The sequence below is a fragment of the Lithobates pipiens genome, unplaced genomic scaffold (genome assembly GCF_037356315.1).
Source record: "Lithobates pipiens isolate NorthernLeopardFrog02 unplaced genomic scaffold, aLitPip1_a1.2 Scaffold_23, whole genome shotgun sequence".
Taxonomy (NCBI): domain Eukaryota; kingdom Metazoa; phylum Chordata; class Amphibia; order Anura; family Ranidae; genus Lithobates; species Lithobates pipiens.
In genome coordinates this window covers 314744390-314759894 of record NW_027507785.1, presented here as the reverse complement: position 1 = coordinate 314759894, position 15505 = coordinate 314744390, and the positions used below count along the sequence as shown (strand labels likewise).

The 15505-nt window shown below is 44.0% G+C and overlaps 1 protein-coding gene across 4 annotated transcripts in view; it reads left to right on the top strand.

The window, feature by feature from the left end:
• Positions 1-13421, top strand: part of UBE2U (ubiquitin conjugating enzyme E2 U) — a 103281-nt gene extending 89860 nt beyond the window's left edge. For all 4 annotated transcript variants that reach the window (XM_077450556.1, XM_077450557.1, XM_077450553.1 and 1 more), the window contains 2 exons: positions 2379-2592; positions 13276-13421. In XM_077450556.1, the coding sequence (XP_077306682.1) occupies positions 2379-2560 (182 nt within the window). In that variant the 3' untranslated portion in view covers positions 2561-2592; positions 13276-13421. The remainder of the gene's footprint in view (positions 1-2378; positions 2593-13275) is intronic.
• The last annotated feature ends 2084 nt before the right edge of the window (positions 13422-15505 follow it).

The window sequence follows — 15505 nt, the reverse complement described above, 5'->3', positions numbered from 1 at the left end:
AGTCTTTAGCCGTATCCACTGAGATACCTCTCAAGAACTCTTCAACATTGTCGGCCCATGTTTCAATAGCCTTTGAGACTGCGGCTAATGCCAAAGTTGGTTTACAAGCCATCCCTGAAGTTAGATAAATTCTTTTCAGATCTGAGTCAATTCTTCTCTCTAACGGATCTTTGAAAGATACCGTGTCTTCCAAAGGGAGAGTCACGTATTTGACTAAACGCATAAGTGCTGCGTCTACCAGAGGAGCTGATTCAAGGTGCTTCACATCATCCTCCTTAAAGGGGTACAATTTAGACACCTTTGATTGCATGGAGCTCTTCCTATCAATCTTGCTCCACTCTTCAGTAATGATTTCTCCCAATTCAGATAGGAAAGGAAAATGTTGCCGTTCCTTTTTGAGTTGTTTGAAAAACTTTCTTTGTTTGGGGAGGGGAGAAGTAGTGGGTTCTTCCCATTTTAAAGCTTCTTTCACTGCCTTGACAAGAGCAGGTACTAAAGCATAATCAAATCCTACTCCTGGATCCTCTGGATCCGATTCGCTGTCAGACAAGAGCACAGAGTGGTGGCTTGGTTGAGAAGATTCCCCAGTCTCTTGTAAGAGCCCTTCACCTCCTGAAGGACATAATGGGTCTGAGGGGGATTCCATAGCGTGCTGAGCTTCCCTCTGCTGCAGGGATTCCTTTACCACTCTTCTCACCATAGATTCCAAGCGTTGATCCGCACCATCTCTTTCATCTGCGACTTTAGAGAAGCAATGATCACAGAGCGATTTGTCTGATGGGATGGGCATCTTACAGCCCCAACATGAATTATCTGGTCCTCTGCTTGAGTGCGAGTGACCACTGCGTTGTTCAGATTTGGAAGACCTACGGTAACCAGACTTTGACGATGATTTGCGGTGGTGCGATTTTGACGATCCACTGCGACTATGCGCACTGTAATGCGGTTCAGACCTAGAAGGGCTATAAGGAAATATACAAGAAAGAGAGAGAGATACAGACCAGGCTGGTATCAAATGCTAAGGAATACTCCACAAATACACAGCAATCCAGCCATGCACATACCTGTTACAAGCGGGCAGGTCACTAGTAGGCAGTGAGGCATCCATGACTAAGAACGCTGACTGTAACAACAATAGACCCTCATAAGCAGCCATACAAAAAACAGGTGCAACAATACATCAGAGCAGACCATAACCTACCTTACACCAACCAGAGAATGGCCCCGGGAAGTCGCTGAATTTCCTGCAATCATTCCCAAATTCTGACATCTCTCACTGTGTTTTAAATATGGCGCCCATGACGTCATCAGCGGCGTCAGACGCGAGATGCCCGCGCGCATGCGCGGGAACCAAGCCTCGCTTTGGATTTGGGTCCGCGCATGCGCAGAACGCAGCGCTGGACCCGGAAACAGGGGGAGAAAGGCTGCTGGAACGCGGAAGCGTCAGCGCCTATACACAAGAACCAGCTGGCCTATGAAAAGACACAGGTAGAAAAAAGAAAACACATAAACACTGCTGCCATGAAAAACTGAATTTTTACAGCCACTCCACCAACGATCATCTGGCCGAACAGGTTCAAGCACACACCACCGATCCACCGGGCAGATAATGGCCACCTTACATAGCAGGTAATAAGCCGTGCGCACTTATCTTCGGACAAACCAAGCCTTCAGCGCTACTCTGCCATACACTCCATACCCATGCTTAACAGACAGGGCCTATCGGAGGAACAAAAGCTTGATAGTCGGCCGACTTGATCGTAGTGAAGATCTCTTCAGATAGGAAACGCCTGTCCTATGGAGGAGGACAAAAAAGGAACACGGATAGCAGCTTGGAGCAAAGATTTATGGGAGTAGAGGTCCTATTGGGTAATTATGGAGGCGGGGCTAACCCACACGTATGCTGCCATGGAGCCTGTCAGGAAATAATGTTTTTTTTTTGATATATGTAAACAAGCCTTTTCCCTGTTCTGCCTAGCAACATGACAGGGATCTACTGCTCCCTGTCAATGGGGGGCAGTGATCTCTGTCATGTTGTAGGGAGCCCACCCCCCCCCCCCACCACCACAGTTAGAACACACTGAGGGAACACACTTAACCCCTTGACATTTATAAAGCAATCAGTGGCTATTTTTAGATCACTGCATAAATGTCACTGGTCCCAAAATAGTGTCAAATGTGTCCGCCACAAAATCGCAGATTGTCGCCATTACTAGTAAAAAAAAAAAATTAATAATAAAAATGCCATAAATCTATCCCCTATTTTGTAGATGCTATAACTTTTGCGCAAAACCAATCAATATACGCTTATTGCGATGGGGCAGGACTTGTTAAAACTACACACATGCCTTTCTAACTTTCCCTTTTCACCTCCTCAGATCATCGTGGCATAGAATTCCCGGGACACTCGGAGCCAGATACAAGCCAGAGATCTAATTTCAATGAAGATTCTATGGTGTGGTTCTGTGGATCCAGCTGTGATGGAGAACCTCAGGAAGAGGAGGTGGATCATCTGGTGGTCTGGACTAATACACTCAGTTCTGACTTACTAGAAGACTGAGCGGGGACTAAAACCAGCCAACAAACCCAACGGTACAAATATATGACTGCAGCCTCTGCGTCCGGAAACAATTGACTTTGTTTTATAAGATTACAATTGTGTTGAAACATACCCAGCAAGTTTTGGTGACCAGCTCCTTATGTGCCCCAATACAAACTGGTAAAAGACGGGCCTGCGTGGTGGTTAAGTGGTCGGCACTGTTGTTTTTCCACACTCGGATCACAAGTTCAGTCCACAGCGGGGTGCCGTGTCTGAATGGAATTCATATGTTTGTGTGGGGTTTTCTTTCCTCCCACAAGCCAAGAACATTCTAATAGGTTAATTGGTTCTACCGGAAATATGTGTAGCTGTGGTTAGGTCAATAGATTGTAAGCTCCCAAGAGACAGGGACTGATGTGAACAATATTATGTACAGTAAAACCTCGGATTTCGAGTAACGCGGTTTACAAGCTGTGCGCAATTTTTTTTTTAATCCTGACTTGATTTTCGAGCATTGTCCCGCAAGACGAACGGGAGTCAAGCCTCTGGGGTGTGCAGTACCGCGTGTGGCCAGAGGTGTGTGGGGGGGGCGCTGGTGACGCTCGGAGACACTCCGTTTCTGAGTGTCTCCAACGCTGCCCCCCACCTCTGGCCACATGCGGTACTGTATACACTAGCAGTGACACTGGAATTATTTTACTTTTAGCTATAATAAATATCCCCCTAAAACAAATTTCTTCATCAGTTTAGGCAGTGTATTCTTCTACATATTTTTGATTTAAAAAAAATCGCAATAAGCGTATATTGATTGGTTTGCGCAAAAGTTATAGCGTCTACAAACAACGAACTAAGATTTATGACATTTTTATTATTTTTTTTTACTAGAAATGGCGGTGATCTGCGATTTTTTAGCAGTATTGCGACATTGCGGCGGAAAGATCGGACACATTTGACACATTTTTGGCACCATTGACATTTATACAGCGATCAGTGCTATAAAGATGCACTGATTACTGTGTAAATGTCACTGGCAGGGAAGGGGTTAACACTAGGGGGGCGATCAAGGGGTTAAATGTGTGTTCCCTCAGCTTGTTCTAACTGTATGGAGATGTGACTTATTAGGGGAGGAGACATATCGTTGTTCCTACTTAGTTTATAACCCCTTTAAGTGGTTAAGAATACCTCTGCATATCTGGACTTCATGTCCTTGTGATTTTATTGTTATTGTGTTGTTTCTCACGATCTCTTCTTTTTCTTCAATTCCTAAATTTTCTACTATATTTTTGTAAAATTTCTAATAAATTCTGATTAAAAAATAAAAATAAAGGTCCACCTTTTGAAAAACAATTTAAATGTACCCATAATGATTAATAAAAAAGGTATCTCTTTTTTGCATCAAAAATGCACTGGATCACAGTACAATGAACAGGAAAAGAGAAGAAGAAAATCTTCTGGAATGCATCTGGAAACGCATCAAAAACGCACCAGAACATACCAAAAATGCACATGCAAGAATGCATATGGAGTGTACTTTTGTAGTGTGAACCAGCCCTCTCATCTGAGCGTAGTGTCTTTTTTTAAGCATTTTCCAGCATTTATTTGCACATTTTTATAGGTGATTTTGGAACACTTGCGTGTTTTTTTACAGCGTTTTTGAGCTTTGCCGTTTTTTTTTTATTAGCCAACAGAGAAAATTATCACCTGTTGCATCATTTGTTGCTAGGTTTTTTAGCTTTTCCATTAGCTTTTATTTTATTTATTTTTTTATTATTATTATTATTATTATTTTTCATTAAGGGTAACTGTTTGGGTTAAGGTTAGGTGTAGGATTAGGGGTTAGGGTTATTTAATATTATTTATTTTTTGTTAGGGTGTTAATTATTATACTACTATTAGTCTTAATAATAATAATAAATTAATAAATGCATGTAAAATAAATACGCAAATAAAAATTATCATAAATAAATAATAAATAAAGTCAATAAATGAATACTAAATAATACTAAATAATTAACCCCTAACCCTTAAAATTTTTTAATAATAACAGTCAATAACTAAATATCCTAACACAAAATAAATAAATAAATCATTAGTAGTAGTAGCAGTAATTTGTTTTTTTTTGTGTGGGTGATTATTTATTATGATTATTAAAAATAATATTTTTTGTATTTTTTTTAACGTTAGGGGTTCTTTATTATTTATTTATTTTGCATTTACATTGGTGAGAAATGAAATATTCATATCACCATCTGAACCCGTGGGGTTGATATCATATTTATAATTTCCGAGCTTCTGTTACTTTATATCTTCCTGAAGAAGCAGCTCTGACCTGTGAAACGCGTTGGCGAAAGCCACAAGCTATCAATGTCGTGATTTATTATATCAATCAAAAATGACAACTTGATGTTTGTATGACGCAGGAAATGCAGAGATATCACATGACCAGTCGTTTCTGACTCCTTTTTACTCTGTTTTCATATTTGTACTTATGTAGCACCCTCTACCTAAAAGGTAAGTGCTAGGTTAGTATTTTCTAGTTGCAGGGCCCAGGTGCAGGTACATTTAGCCAGGCTTGTGTTTCATTTCAGGCCTTTTTTGATCTGGGAATGGGAGTGTCAGTATAGTGGGGGGGCGTGGCCATCTGTACTCTGGCTCAGAGATCCTCCTCTGCTTACAGAAGGATTGTTCTGGAAGAGAGGTTGGACCTGAGATCTGAGTGGCAGGCAGCTCATGTGAGGAGCCCTGACCAATTATCTTTTGGTGTTGGCAGGGGGCAGACCTCCCATATAAGCTGGGGTCACATGCTTCCAGGGAGGAGTTGTGGAGCACAGGAAAGTCAGCATGGAGTACCGAGGTGCTGTACCGGGCGTCCCCACGCAGGGATGCGCCGTGAGCGGAGTGGGAATGGAGGAGCCGCTAGGAAGGAGTCCTAGAGGAAGATCTTCATCTCCACAAGAAAGTATCAAGTTTCTGTGACCGGGGAACACAGGATTTGCATGCTGGAGAAGATCAAGTAGAAGAAGTAGCAGTGAAGTGGCGGAAGTAGATCGACGTTCTGTGACCGGGGGAACACAGGACTTTGATACAAAGGAGAAGGTCGGTGTAACGTAAAGAAGAAGCAGAAGATGGAGAGAATAGTGTAGCATGCTGGGTGGCCGGGGAGCACAGCATGGACAGAAGTGGACAGGCTGGGAGCAGTAGTTCCATCGTTTGTCATGTGCCAAGTTATCAGGAACTTCCAGAGACTGCAGTGAGGATTCGATGGGGAAAATCCACTTACTGGGCCAAGGCCATGGATGATACCCTACAAAGTGAAATCTCCAGGGGCATCTCATATTTTCCTTGCTTCATTTATGTTGTATCCCGACAATAAAAGAAAGGAAACTAAATCATTGACTGTTTTATTGTCTTTAACATGGTGAATGGGAGGTTGGCAGCAGGGTGATTGGCAGATTGTTATAACCAGCTCAGCAGCCCTTACGAGCCTACCTAATAAAGTTCAATATTTTGTATACATGTGGATATGTGATACTGATAGAAGTTCTGGAGTTTGGTTCCTTGGTTTGGTTTGTTTAGATGTTCAGTAATAAGGATGTGGTAGCAAACAATCTATGTCCTATACCAGTGGTCTCCAAACTGTGGCCCAGGGGCCGGACGTGACCCTTTGCTTGCTTTTATCCGGCCCTTTGGGGCATTTTTCTCTCACTGACACCCATGATAAGACACTATTCCTCCCACTGACACCAATGATGGGGCACTATTCCTCCCACTGACACCAATGATGGGGCACTTTTCCTTCCACGGGCACCAATGATGGGGCACTATTCTTCCCACTGACACCAATGATAGGGCACTATTCCTCCCACTGACACCAATGATGGGGCACTATTCTTTCCACTGACACCAATGATGGGGCACTATTCTTTCCACTGACACCAATGATGGGGCACTATTCTTTCCACTGACACCAATGATGGGGCACTATTCCTTCCACTGACACCAATGATGGGGCACTATTCCTTCCACGGGCACCAATGATGGGGCACTATTCCTTCCACGGGCACCAATGATGGGGCACTATTCCTCCCACTGACATCAATGATGGGGCACTACTCCTCCCACTGACACCAATGATAGGGCACTATTCCTCCCACTGACACCAATGATGGGGCACTATTCTTTCCACTGACACCAATGATGGGGCACTATTCCTTCCACGGGCACCAATGATGGGGCACTATTCCTCCCACTGACACCAATGATAGGACACTATTCGTCCTACTGACACCAATGATGGGGCACTATTCCTCCCACTGACACCAATGATGGGGCACTATTCCTTCCACTGACACCAATGATAGGGCACTATACCTTTCACTTACACCAATGATGGGGCACTATTCCTTTCACTGACACCAACGATGGGGCACTATTCCTTCTACTAACACCAATGATGGGACACTATTCCTTTCACTGACACCAATGATGGGACACTATTCCTTTCACTGATACCAATGATGGGGCACTATTCCTTCTACTAACACAAATGATGGGGCACTATTCCTCCCACTGACACCAATGATGGGAAACTATTCCTCCCACTGACACCAATGATGGGAAACTATTCCTCCCACTGACACCAATGATGGGAAACTATTCCTCCCACTGACACCAATGATGGGGCACTATTCCTCCCACTGATACCAATGATGGGACACTATTCCTCCCACTGACACCAATGATGGGGCACTATTCTTCCCACTGACACCAATGATGGGGCACTATTCCTCCCACTGACACCAATGATGGGGCACTATTCCTTCTACTAACACCAATGATGGGGCACTATTCCTCCCACTGACACCAATGATGGGGCACTATTCCTCCCATTGATACCAATGATGGGGCACTATTATATTACTAACACTAACACCAATGACAGGGCCCTTACCACCCACTGACAGCAATGATGGGGCAATATCCCTCCTACTGACACCAATGATGGGACACTATTACTTCCACTGACACCAATTACAGGACCTTTCCCTCCCACTGACAGAATTTATGGGGCACTATTCCTCCCACTGACACCAATAATGGGGCACTATTCCTCCCACTGATAACAAAAGTGGGGCACTATTCCTCCCCCTAATACAGGGCTCGGCAAAACCCAGGTTGCAATGGCAGAAATTGCGTCCTGGCGCCTGGGCTACACCAGAGCAGTGTCCCTCCCCCAACAGGTGCGCAAACTTATGTCAGGCTGGCCAAAATGTAGGCCATGGCTTTGTGGTCTGATGAATTTGGATACGCGCTCCTTTCTGGGAACCAGCGCCCTCCCGTGGTGAGCGGTGCAGTGGTGAGCACGACTTGCTTTCACTGCCCGCCCACCTCCAACATCATCTTACTAGTTTGACAACTGGGGTTGACGTTGCAGGCTTGATTGGGCTTGACCTTTCCTTACCGTCGCTGTGAATGGGGAGTGCCACCTCATCAATTCTTATCAGTGCTGCCTATCAGTGCCCTACAGTGCCACCTGACCATTCCTATCAGTGCCCATCAGTGCCTCCTATCAGTGCCCTACAGTGCCACCTGACCATTCCTATCAGTGCCGCCTATCAGTGCCCGTCAATGCCACCTGTCCATGGCTTTCAGTGCCACTTGTCCGTGCCCCCTCAACAGTGCAGCCTATCGGTTCTTATTGGTGCCACCTCATCAGTGGCCATTAGTGTAGCCTCATCAGTGCACACCAGTGAAGGAGAAAAATTACTTATTTGCAAAATCTTATAACAAACAAAAAACTTTTTTTTTTTTACCTTTTTTTTTCTTGGCATCAGGAATGAGCAATTCTTATAGCCTGATGCCCCAGACATGCAGTTCTGGGCACTGGGCAGCTGATTTAAAAACTTTTGCTCCCCCCCGATTACCAATGATGGAGCATTATTACTCCCCGTAATACCAATTATGGGACACTATTACTCCCCCTAATACCAATGATGGGACATTGTTTACGCCCACTGACACCAGGACATTTTTCTTCTACCACTGGCCACAGTCCGTCCAGTGCACTGCTGTTACTCACTGTCTGATGCTATCTCTTCTCTCTATAACAGAAAGGGGCTCCAGGAGCGAAGAGACCATAATTTCCTGTTTTATAAACGCAGGCACATGCTGTTCTGTGAGTTGTCGGAACTGATCAGCAGGTCCAGGGCAAAATTCATTGGCCTGGACCCGAAGGCCGATCGGTGCTGGAGCAAATCACAGTACCCCCCCTGGGCCGTTATGCGCGCTCCCCGCTCAGGAACACAGAGGGAGCACGGGTCACTCCGTGTTTACTATGGTGATTAGCCACAGCTAGACACATGGTATAGATAGGCTATGATTGGCCCTGTCTGTACCATTTGATCACCATGGCCAATCACAGAGAGCAACACAATAGTAGACATGTGCACTGCCAAAAAATGTCTTTTAGTTTCATTTGTTGTTTTTCAGGTCATTCATTATGATCGAAATTCATTCTTTTGAATAAATTCGTAAAAAATTTGGATTCGTTATGTTCCATTCGTTTAGATATTTGTTAGTTTGATCATTCGGAATAAAATCCAAAAATCAAATCGAAAATCTGGCAAAATCTGAAATTTCGAAAATTGAAAATCCGAAATAATAACTAACTAATAATAACTTGAAATTTCCTTTCAAATTTGGCTGTTAGTGATCGTAACAAATGTATCCGAAGTTAAGAATGCTGCATCTAAACGAACAGAACGTAACCAATTAAAAATAATAAATAATAATAATAAGTTTTTATTATTAATTTTAATTTGTTATGTTCCATTCGTTTACATGCGGCATTCGTTATTTTGGATAATTTTTAACTTTGGATACATTCATAACATTCACCAACAGCCAAATTTGAAAAGGAACTTCCAATACCTATACAGGGCCATCTTTAATATTGATTGCACCCTGGGCAAAATTTTTCTTGGGGGGCCCCCCATGCAGTTTTGCTCTCTACCTGCTCTGAGACATACAATAAATAGCAGCTAGACCCAAAATCAGTTTACTGAATCAGATCAGGCAGCTATTGCGATTGGTTGCCAGAGGTTACAGTGTATAACCACTTCCCACCCGGCCAATGCACATATACGGCCGGGTGGGAGCCATCTACTTCTGATAGGACGTTCAGGAACGTCCATCAGAAGGAGCGGGATCGCGCGCGCGCGTGCCCGCGCAGCGGCGCGATCCCGATGCGCCCGTGTCACCCAGACACGGCGCATCTCAGATCGGCAGGAGGGCTCTGTGATTGGCCCTCCTGATCACATGACGGCCGTGTCCAATCACGGCCGTCATGTGATGTAAACAAACAGCCGGTTGCTAGGCAATCGGCTCCTCCTCTCCTGACACAGAAGTCATCGCTGAGGAGAGGAGAGCAGATCGCTGCAGCCGGCTGATGATCAGTGAGTATGAGCTGTTTTTTACAGCTTTTTACTCACTGATCACCAGTCTAGTGTAAACACAAATCACCACACAGTGTAAACACAGTCCCCACATATGTCCCCAAAACATACATGTCCCCAAATAATAAATACACATGTCCCTAATAATAAAAACATGTCCCCCACATATGTCCCACTAAAATCACATGTCCCAATGATTATCTGCACACATATGTGCATGATCATTTGCGTACATATGTCCGTGATCACACAAACCAATTATTATACACTTAACGGAATTTTTTTTACCAAAAACATGTAGCAGAATACATTTTGGCTTAAATTTATGACAAAATTTGATTTTATTGGATTTCTTTTAAAATAGAAAAAAGAAAATATAGTTTTTTTTCCAAATTTCCGCTTTTTTTGCGCTTATATCGCAAAAAATAAAAAATGGAGTCGTGAATAAATACCACCAAAATAAAGCTCTATTTGTGCGAACAAAATGATAAAAATTTTATTTGGGTACAGTGTAGCATGACCGCGCAATTGTCACTGAAAGCGCTAGAGCGATGAAAGCTGAAAATTGGGCTGGGAAGGAAGGGGGCGAAAGTGCCCTGTATTGAAGTGATTAATTACCGCTCACCGACTGGTTGCTAGAGGTTACAGCACACATTACAGCTCACTGATTGTTAGAGGTTACAGCACATGATTTCTGCTTGTTTATTGGTTGCTAGAGATTACTGTGGATATGACCTCAGGGGGGCATGATATACATATCTAATGTGAAAAATGGACCCTCGCGCCACTAAGTGCTAAACGTGAAATAAATCTATGTGCATAAAAAATGGAAAATATTACAAAGTATAATAAAACAACCTGTGGGATGAAGAAAGTGCAAGTGCTGCTAAATATTACAAAAATGCAGCGGGACAAAAAATAGTAAACACAAACTATCACATAAATGAATAAAAATGAAAAGTCCTGCGCAAATCGTGCCACTGAAAAAATAGGATGATATATATAAATGTGAAAAACAGGAGTCAATGGAAAACTCATACAAATAAATACACCAATAAGTGTAGGTGTATGGTGAAAAAGCTTGAGAAAGAGCAGGACCAAATGTTCCAAAATATCAGGCTCTCAGAACTCTCACCTCCAAGCAGGTATAATCAGGCAAAATACAGATGATCCCAGTAAACTTCTCCTTTAGTTCCCTGTGCACAATTCCCAAGTGGTATAGACTTCTGCCACTAGAGGGCCAATTCAACCTCTTGTATGTAATGCTGCAGCATTTGTATCCTGGTGGTATAAAACTTAAAGAGAACACAGAGGGAAGGAGGGAAGGGAGAGAGAGAGGGGACTCCAATAGTGTAGTGGTTTCAAAAACTAAATAAATTTATTAAGAGAAAGCAATGGACTCTCACATTTAAAAAGAAAGTTCAAACAGATAGAGATCTGGCATGTACCGCCAGTCTTACGTTAGTTCCGGTATATCCTACGGCCACTCCCTACGCGTTACGTCACCACGTGACTTCTTCATGGGGATCGAAGAAGTCACGTGGTGACGTAACGCGTAGGGAGTGGCCGTAGGATATACCGGAACTAACGTAAGACTGGCGGTACACGCCAGATCTCTATCTGTTTGAACTTTCTTTTTAAATGTGAGAGTCCATTGCTTTCTCTTAATAAATTTATTTAGTTTTTGAAACCACTACACTATTGCAGTCCCCTCTCTCTCTCCCTTCCCTCCTTCCCTCTGTGTTCTCTTTAAGTTTTATACCACGAGGATACAAATGCTGCAGCATTACATACAAGAGGTTGAATTGGCCCTCTAGTGGCAGAAGTCTATACCACTTGGGAATTGTGCACAGGGAACTAAAGGAGAAGTTTACTGGGATCATCTGTATTTTGCCTGATTATACCTGCTTGGAGGTGAGAGTTCTGAGAGCCTGATATTTTGGAACATTTGGTCCTGCTCTTTCTCAAGCTTTTTCACCATACACCTACACTTATTGGTGTATTTATTTGTATGAGTTTTCCATTGACTCCTGTTTTTCACATTTATATATATCATCCTATTTTTTCAGTGGCACGATTTGCGCAGGACTTTTCATTTTTATTCATGATATACATATCAATGCCGCCGGCCGCCCCTATTTACATATGAATGCCGGTAGTTTACATGTAAACTACAGGTGAGTCATCTTTACACAACAATAAGGCAGAGCTGGGCAGCATAAGTAGCAGCACTTCACACTGAGATATTGGGACACAGCACAGGACTAAAACCTCAGTGGTCGAGGGAATTTAAACCAGGATAGTTGGCAAATATGAGGCAGCTGCTTTGGGCCCCACAACAATGACAGGGCCCAGGGCAGCTGCCCCTTTTGCCCTGACTTAAAAACTGCCCTGTATCTATAATTTAATAGTTAGCAATAGTTATTATTAGTTCAGATTTTTTAATTTTTGGGTTTTCCAAATTTTCGTTCATTCGATTTTCATTCTTATTTTCGGTCTTTCTGAATAATTTGTGAAACGAGTTTTCGTTAATTTGAATATTTCAGAAATAACAAATTTGACGAATTTCATTGAAAAACGGATTCGGAACAAAACAAATTGCACATGTCTACACAATAGTACACAATAGTACACAATTGATGGCATGAATAGAAGCCATTTATTGTGTACAGTTATCATGTGATCTGCTATGATTGGTCACAGCGATCACATGGTGCCGGCAGCGTGCCGATACACGGATCTGTCATCCGTTGTGTCTGGCTGCAGCGTGGCCTGTGGGGTGCGCGAGGTGCATTCTGGGGGAGGACATCATATGACGTCCACCCAGAATGGCGAATGTCCCACCCGACCCTCATTTTACCGCCAGGTGGGAAGGTGTTAAAGGCACAGGGACACATTAGAAACCCAGCGAGAGAACAATGGCAGCTGAAAGCATCCATTGTGTGCCCACGTCAAATCCAGTGAGCAAACCATACAAAAAGATGGCAACCACCCCAATTTAAAACTCACCTTTGCACATGGAAGGAGCAAAAAGCAATTAATGAATTACACGGGTTCTGAGGCTAATTTAATGCAGATAAGGCACCAAGTGAGTTTAATTACCACCTTAATCGGCCACAGAACCTGTGTAATTAATGTGTTTGGGTTAAGGGATGAGGTGGCAACTCTAATCTGCCCCTTTGAACCATTTGTACATTGTTTAATTGATATACTGTTCTAAATATTGCTTTGTTATATGTGATTAAATACATTGTTATTGATCATGTGCTGATTAAATTGCAGATATTCTCCTGATGAAGCGGCCCAGCCCACGAAACTAGTTGAAATGCTCTCCGAGACCAACTGTCACCCATGTTTTTAATTTACTATCGACATTTCTTGTCATGTGTTATGTATCAATAAACTTTTCTATTATATCATACAATTGTTCATATATTTGAACGTACCTTTTTTGTATTGTACCGAGGTAGTCCATTTGCCCCCCCCCCCCCCATTCTCTCCTTTTGGCGAGAGCTGGCTGGGGACCAGGCTCCCAATCCCTCGATTTCTAAAAATTTCTTGGTTGATGGTACAACCTTTGTTTGACCGTGGTTACTCATCAATATCGTTTGTTGGGGCTACCCATAATTTTCTACTATACAGTAAAAGGCATTGCCACACTCACCCCATATCCAGGGTGGTAGCACCCCCTCTTTGTGGTGTAGATAAGTGCGTGTAGATGGGGCCTGAGGAAAGCACCAGTACGCTAGGCGTAGGGGAATGAGGGGCAATGAAACTTCGGGGGAAGCTCCACTGCCCACACTCACCCCATACCCAGGGTGGTAGCGCCCCCTCTTGGTGGTAAGTATGTGTATCGAAGCCTGTAAAAGGCATTACCATACTTGTCGGTAGATGAGTGCATGTATTGGGTTCTGGGGAGAGGCAGTTGATCCAGAGGAAGGCGAAAAAACCCAGAATAGCATGATCCAATGTGCTACAGCTGGGGGGAAAAATTTCTTCTTGATCCCCCGAGAGGCAATCAGATTTTCCCTGGATCATCTTTACCTATAAATGTCAGTACCCAGACAGGTAGGTGGGCCTGAGGTAAGTCCCACCCTCGGTGATATGCGATTGGAGATGTGGGTGTCAGTGTGTGGAGAGCGGGGAGGAGGGAATACTTTTTATTACAATATCCATTAAAAAAAATCCCACAGGAAGGACTATGTTGCAAATGAAAACACTATACAGTAAGAGGGATTACCACCCTTGGTGGTAGATGAATGGGTGTAGCGGTGCATGCTATGAGGCATTGCCACCCTTGGTGGTAGATGAGTGCAAGTAGGTGGAGCCTGAGGGAAGCAGCAATACGGTGGGCAAGGGGGAATGAGGGGTAATGAAACTTTGGGGGAAGCTCCACTGCCCACACACCCCATACCCAGGGTGGTTGCACCCCCTCTTGGTGGTGTAGATAAGTGCGTGTAGATGGGGCCTGAGTAAAGCATCAGTATGCTAGGCATAGGGGAATGAGGGGCAATGAAACTTGGGGGGAAGCTCCACTGCCAACACTCACCCCATACCCAGGTTGGTAGCACCCCCTCTTGGTGGTGTAGATGAGTGCGTGTAGATGGGGTCTGAGAAAAGCACCAGTACGCTAGGTGTAGGGGAATTAGGGGTAATGAAACTTGGGGGAAGCGCCACTGCCCACACTCACCCCATACTCAGGGTGTTAAAATCCCCTCTTGGTGGTAAGTGGGTGTATTGAGGCCTGTAAAAGGCATTACCATCCTTGTCGGTAGATGAGTGCATGTACTGGGTTCTGGGTGAGGCAGATGATCTAGAGGAAGGCAAAAAATCCCATGATCCAATGGGGGGGGGGATTCCTTCCTGAGGCAATCGGATTTTCCCTGGATCATCTTTACCTATAAATGTTAGTACCCAGACAGGTAGGTGGGGTCTGAGGTAAGCGCACACATAGGTGTGTGCATGAGCATTGTTTAGGAGGTGTATATGTTTGTATGTTTATGGATTTTGCCCATATATATTATATATTTTAAAGATCATCACAATTAGGAGATCGCAAGGAGTTTGCGATTAATAGCGTGACACTTTATGCATATATGTGCGCACACACAGGTGTATAACACATTGAGGTAAGCCCCACCCTCGGTGATATGTGATTGGAGATGTGGGCGTCTGTGTGCGGAGAGCGGGGGAGGAGGGACCATCCCCCACACAGACAGAGCTCCGGAGGGAGGAGCCATTGTCCGTACTACAGCCGGTGTCTTGTCGAATACTGTCCCCCGTCGGATGGTGTCCGCCCTGTAGTGCGCTTGCGCAGTACGGAGGACAAGGAGATGCCAAAAGTCTCTGAAGAAGAACGGCGCCTGCACACTGAGTCCAGGTTCACACCCCACCATCCAAGTGGACATAGAGTTAGAATAAACATTTTCTGAGCGAAGCGCGGCGAGCCCGCGAGGGGCCCTGTTACTAAGTGCTGTTTAACATCATCCACCGTAAGTCCACTTGCATGGTG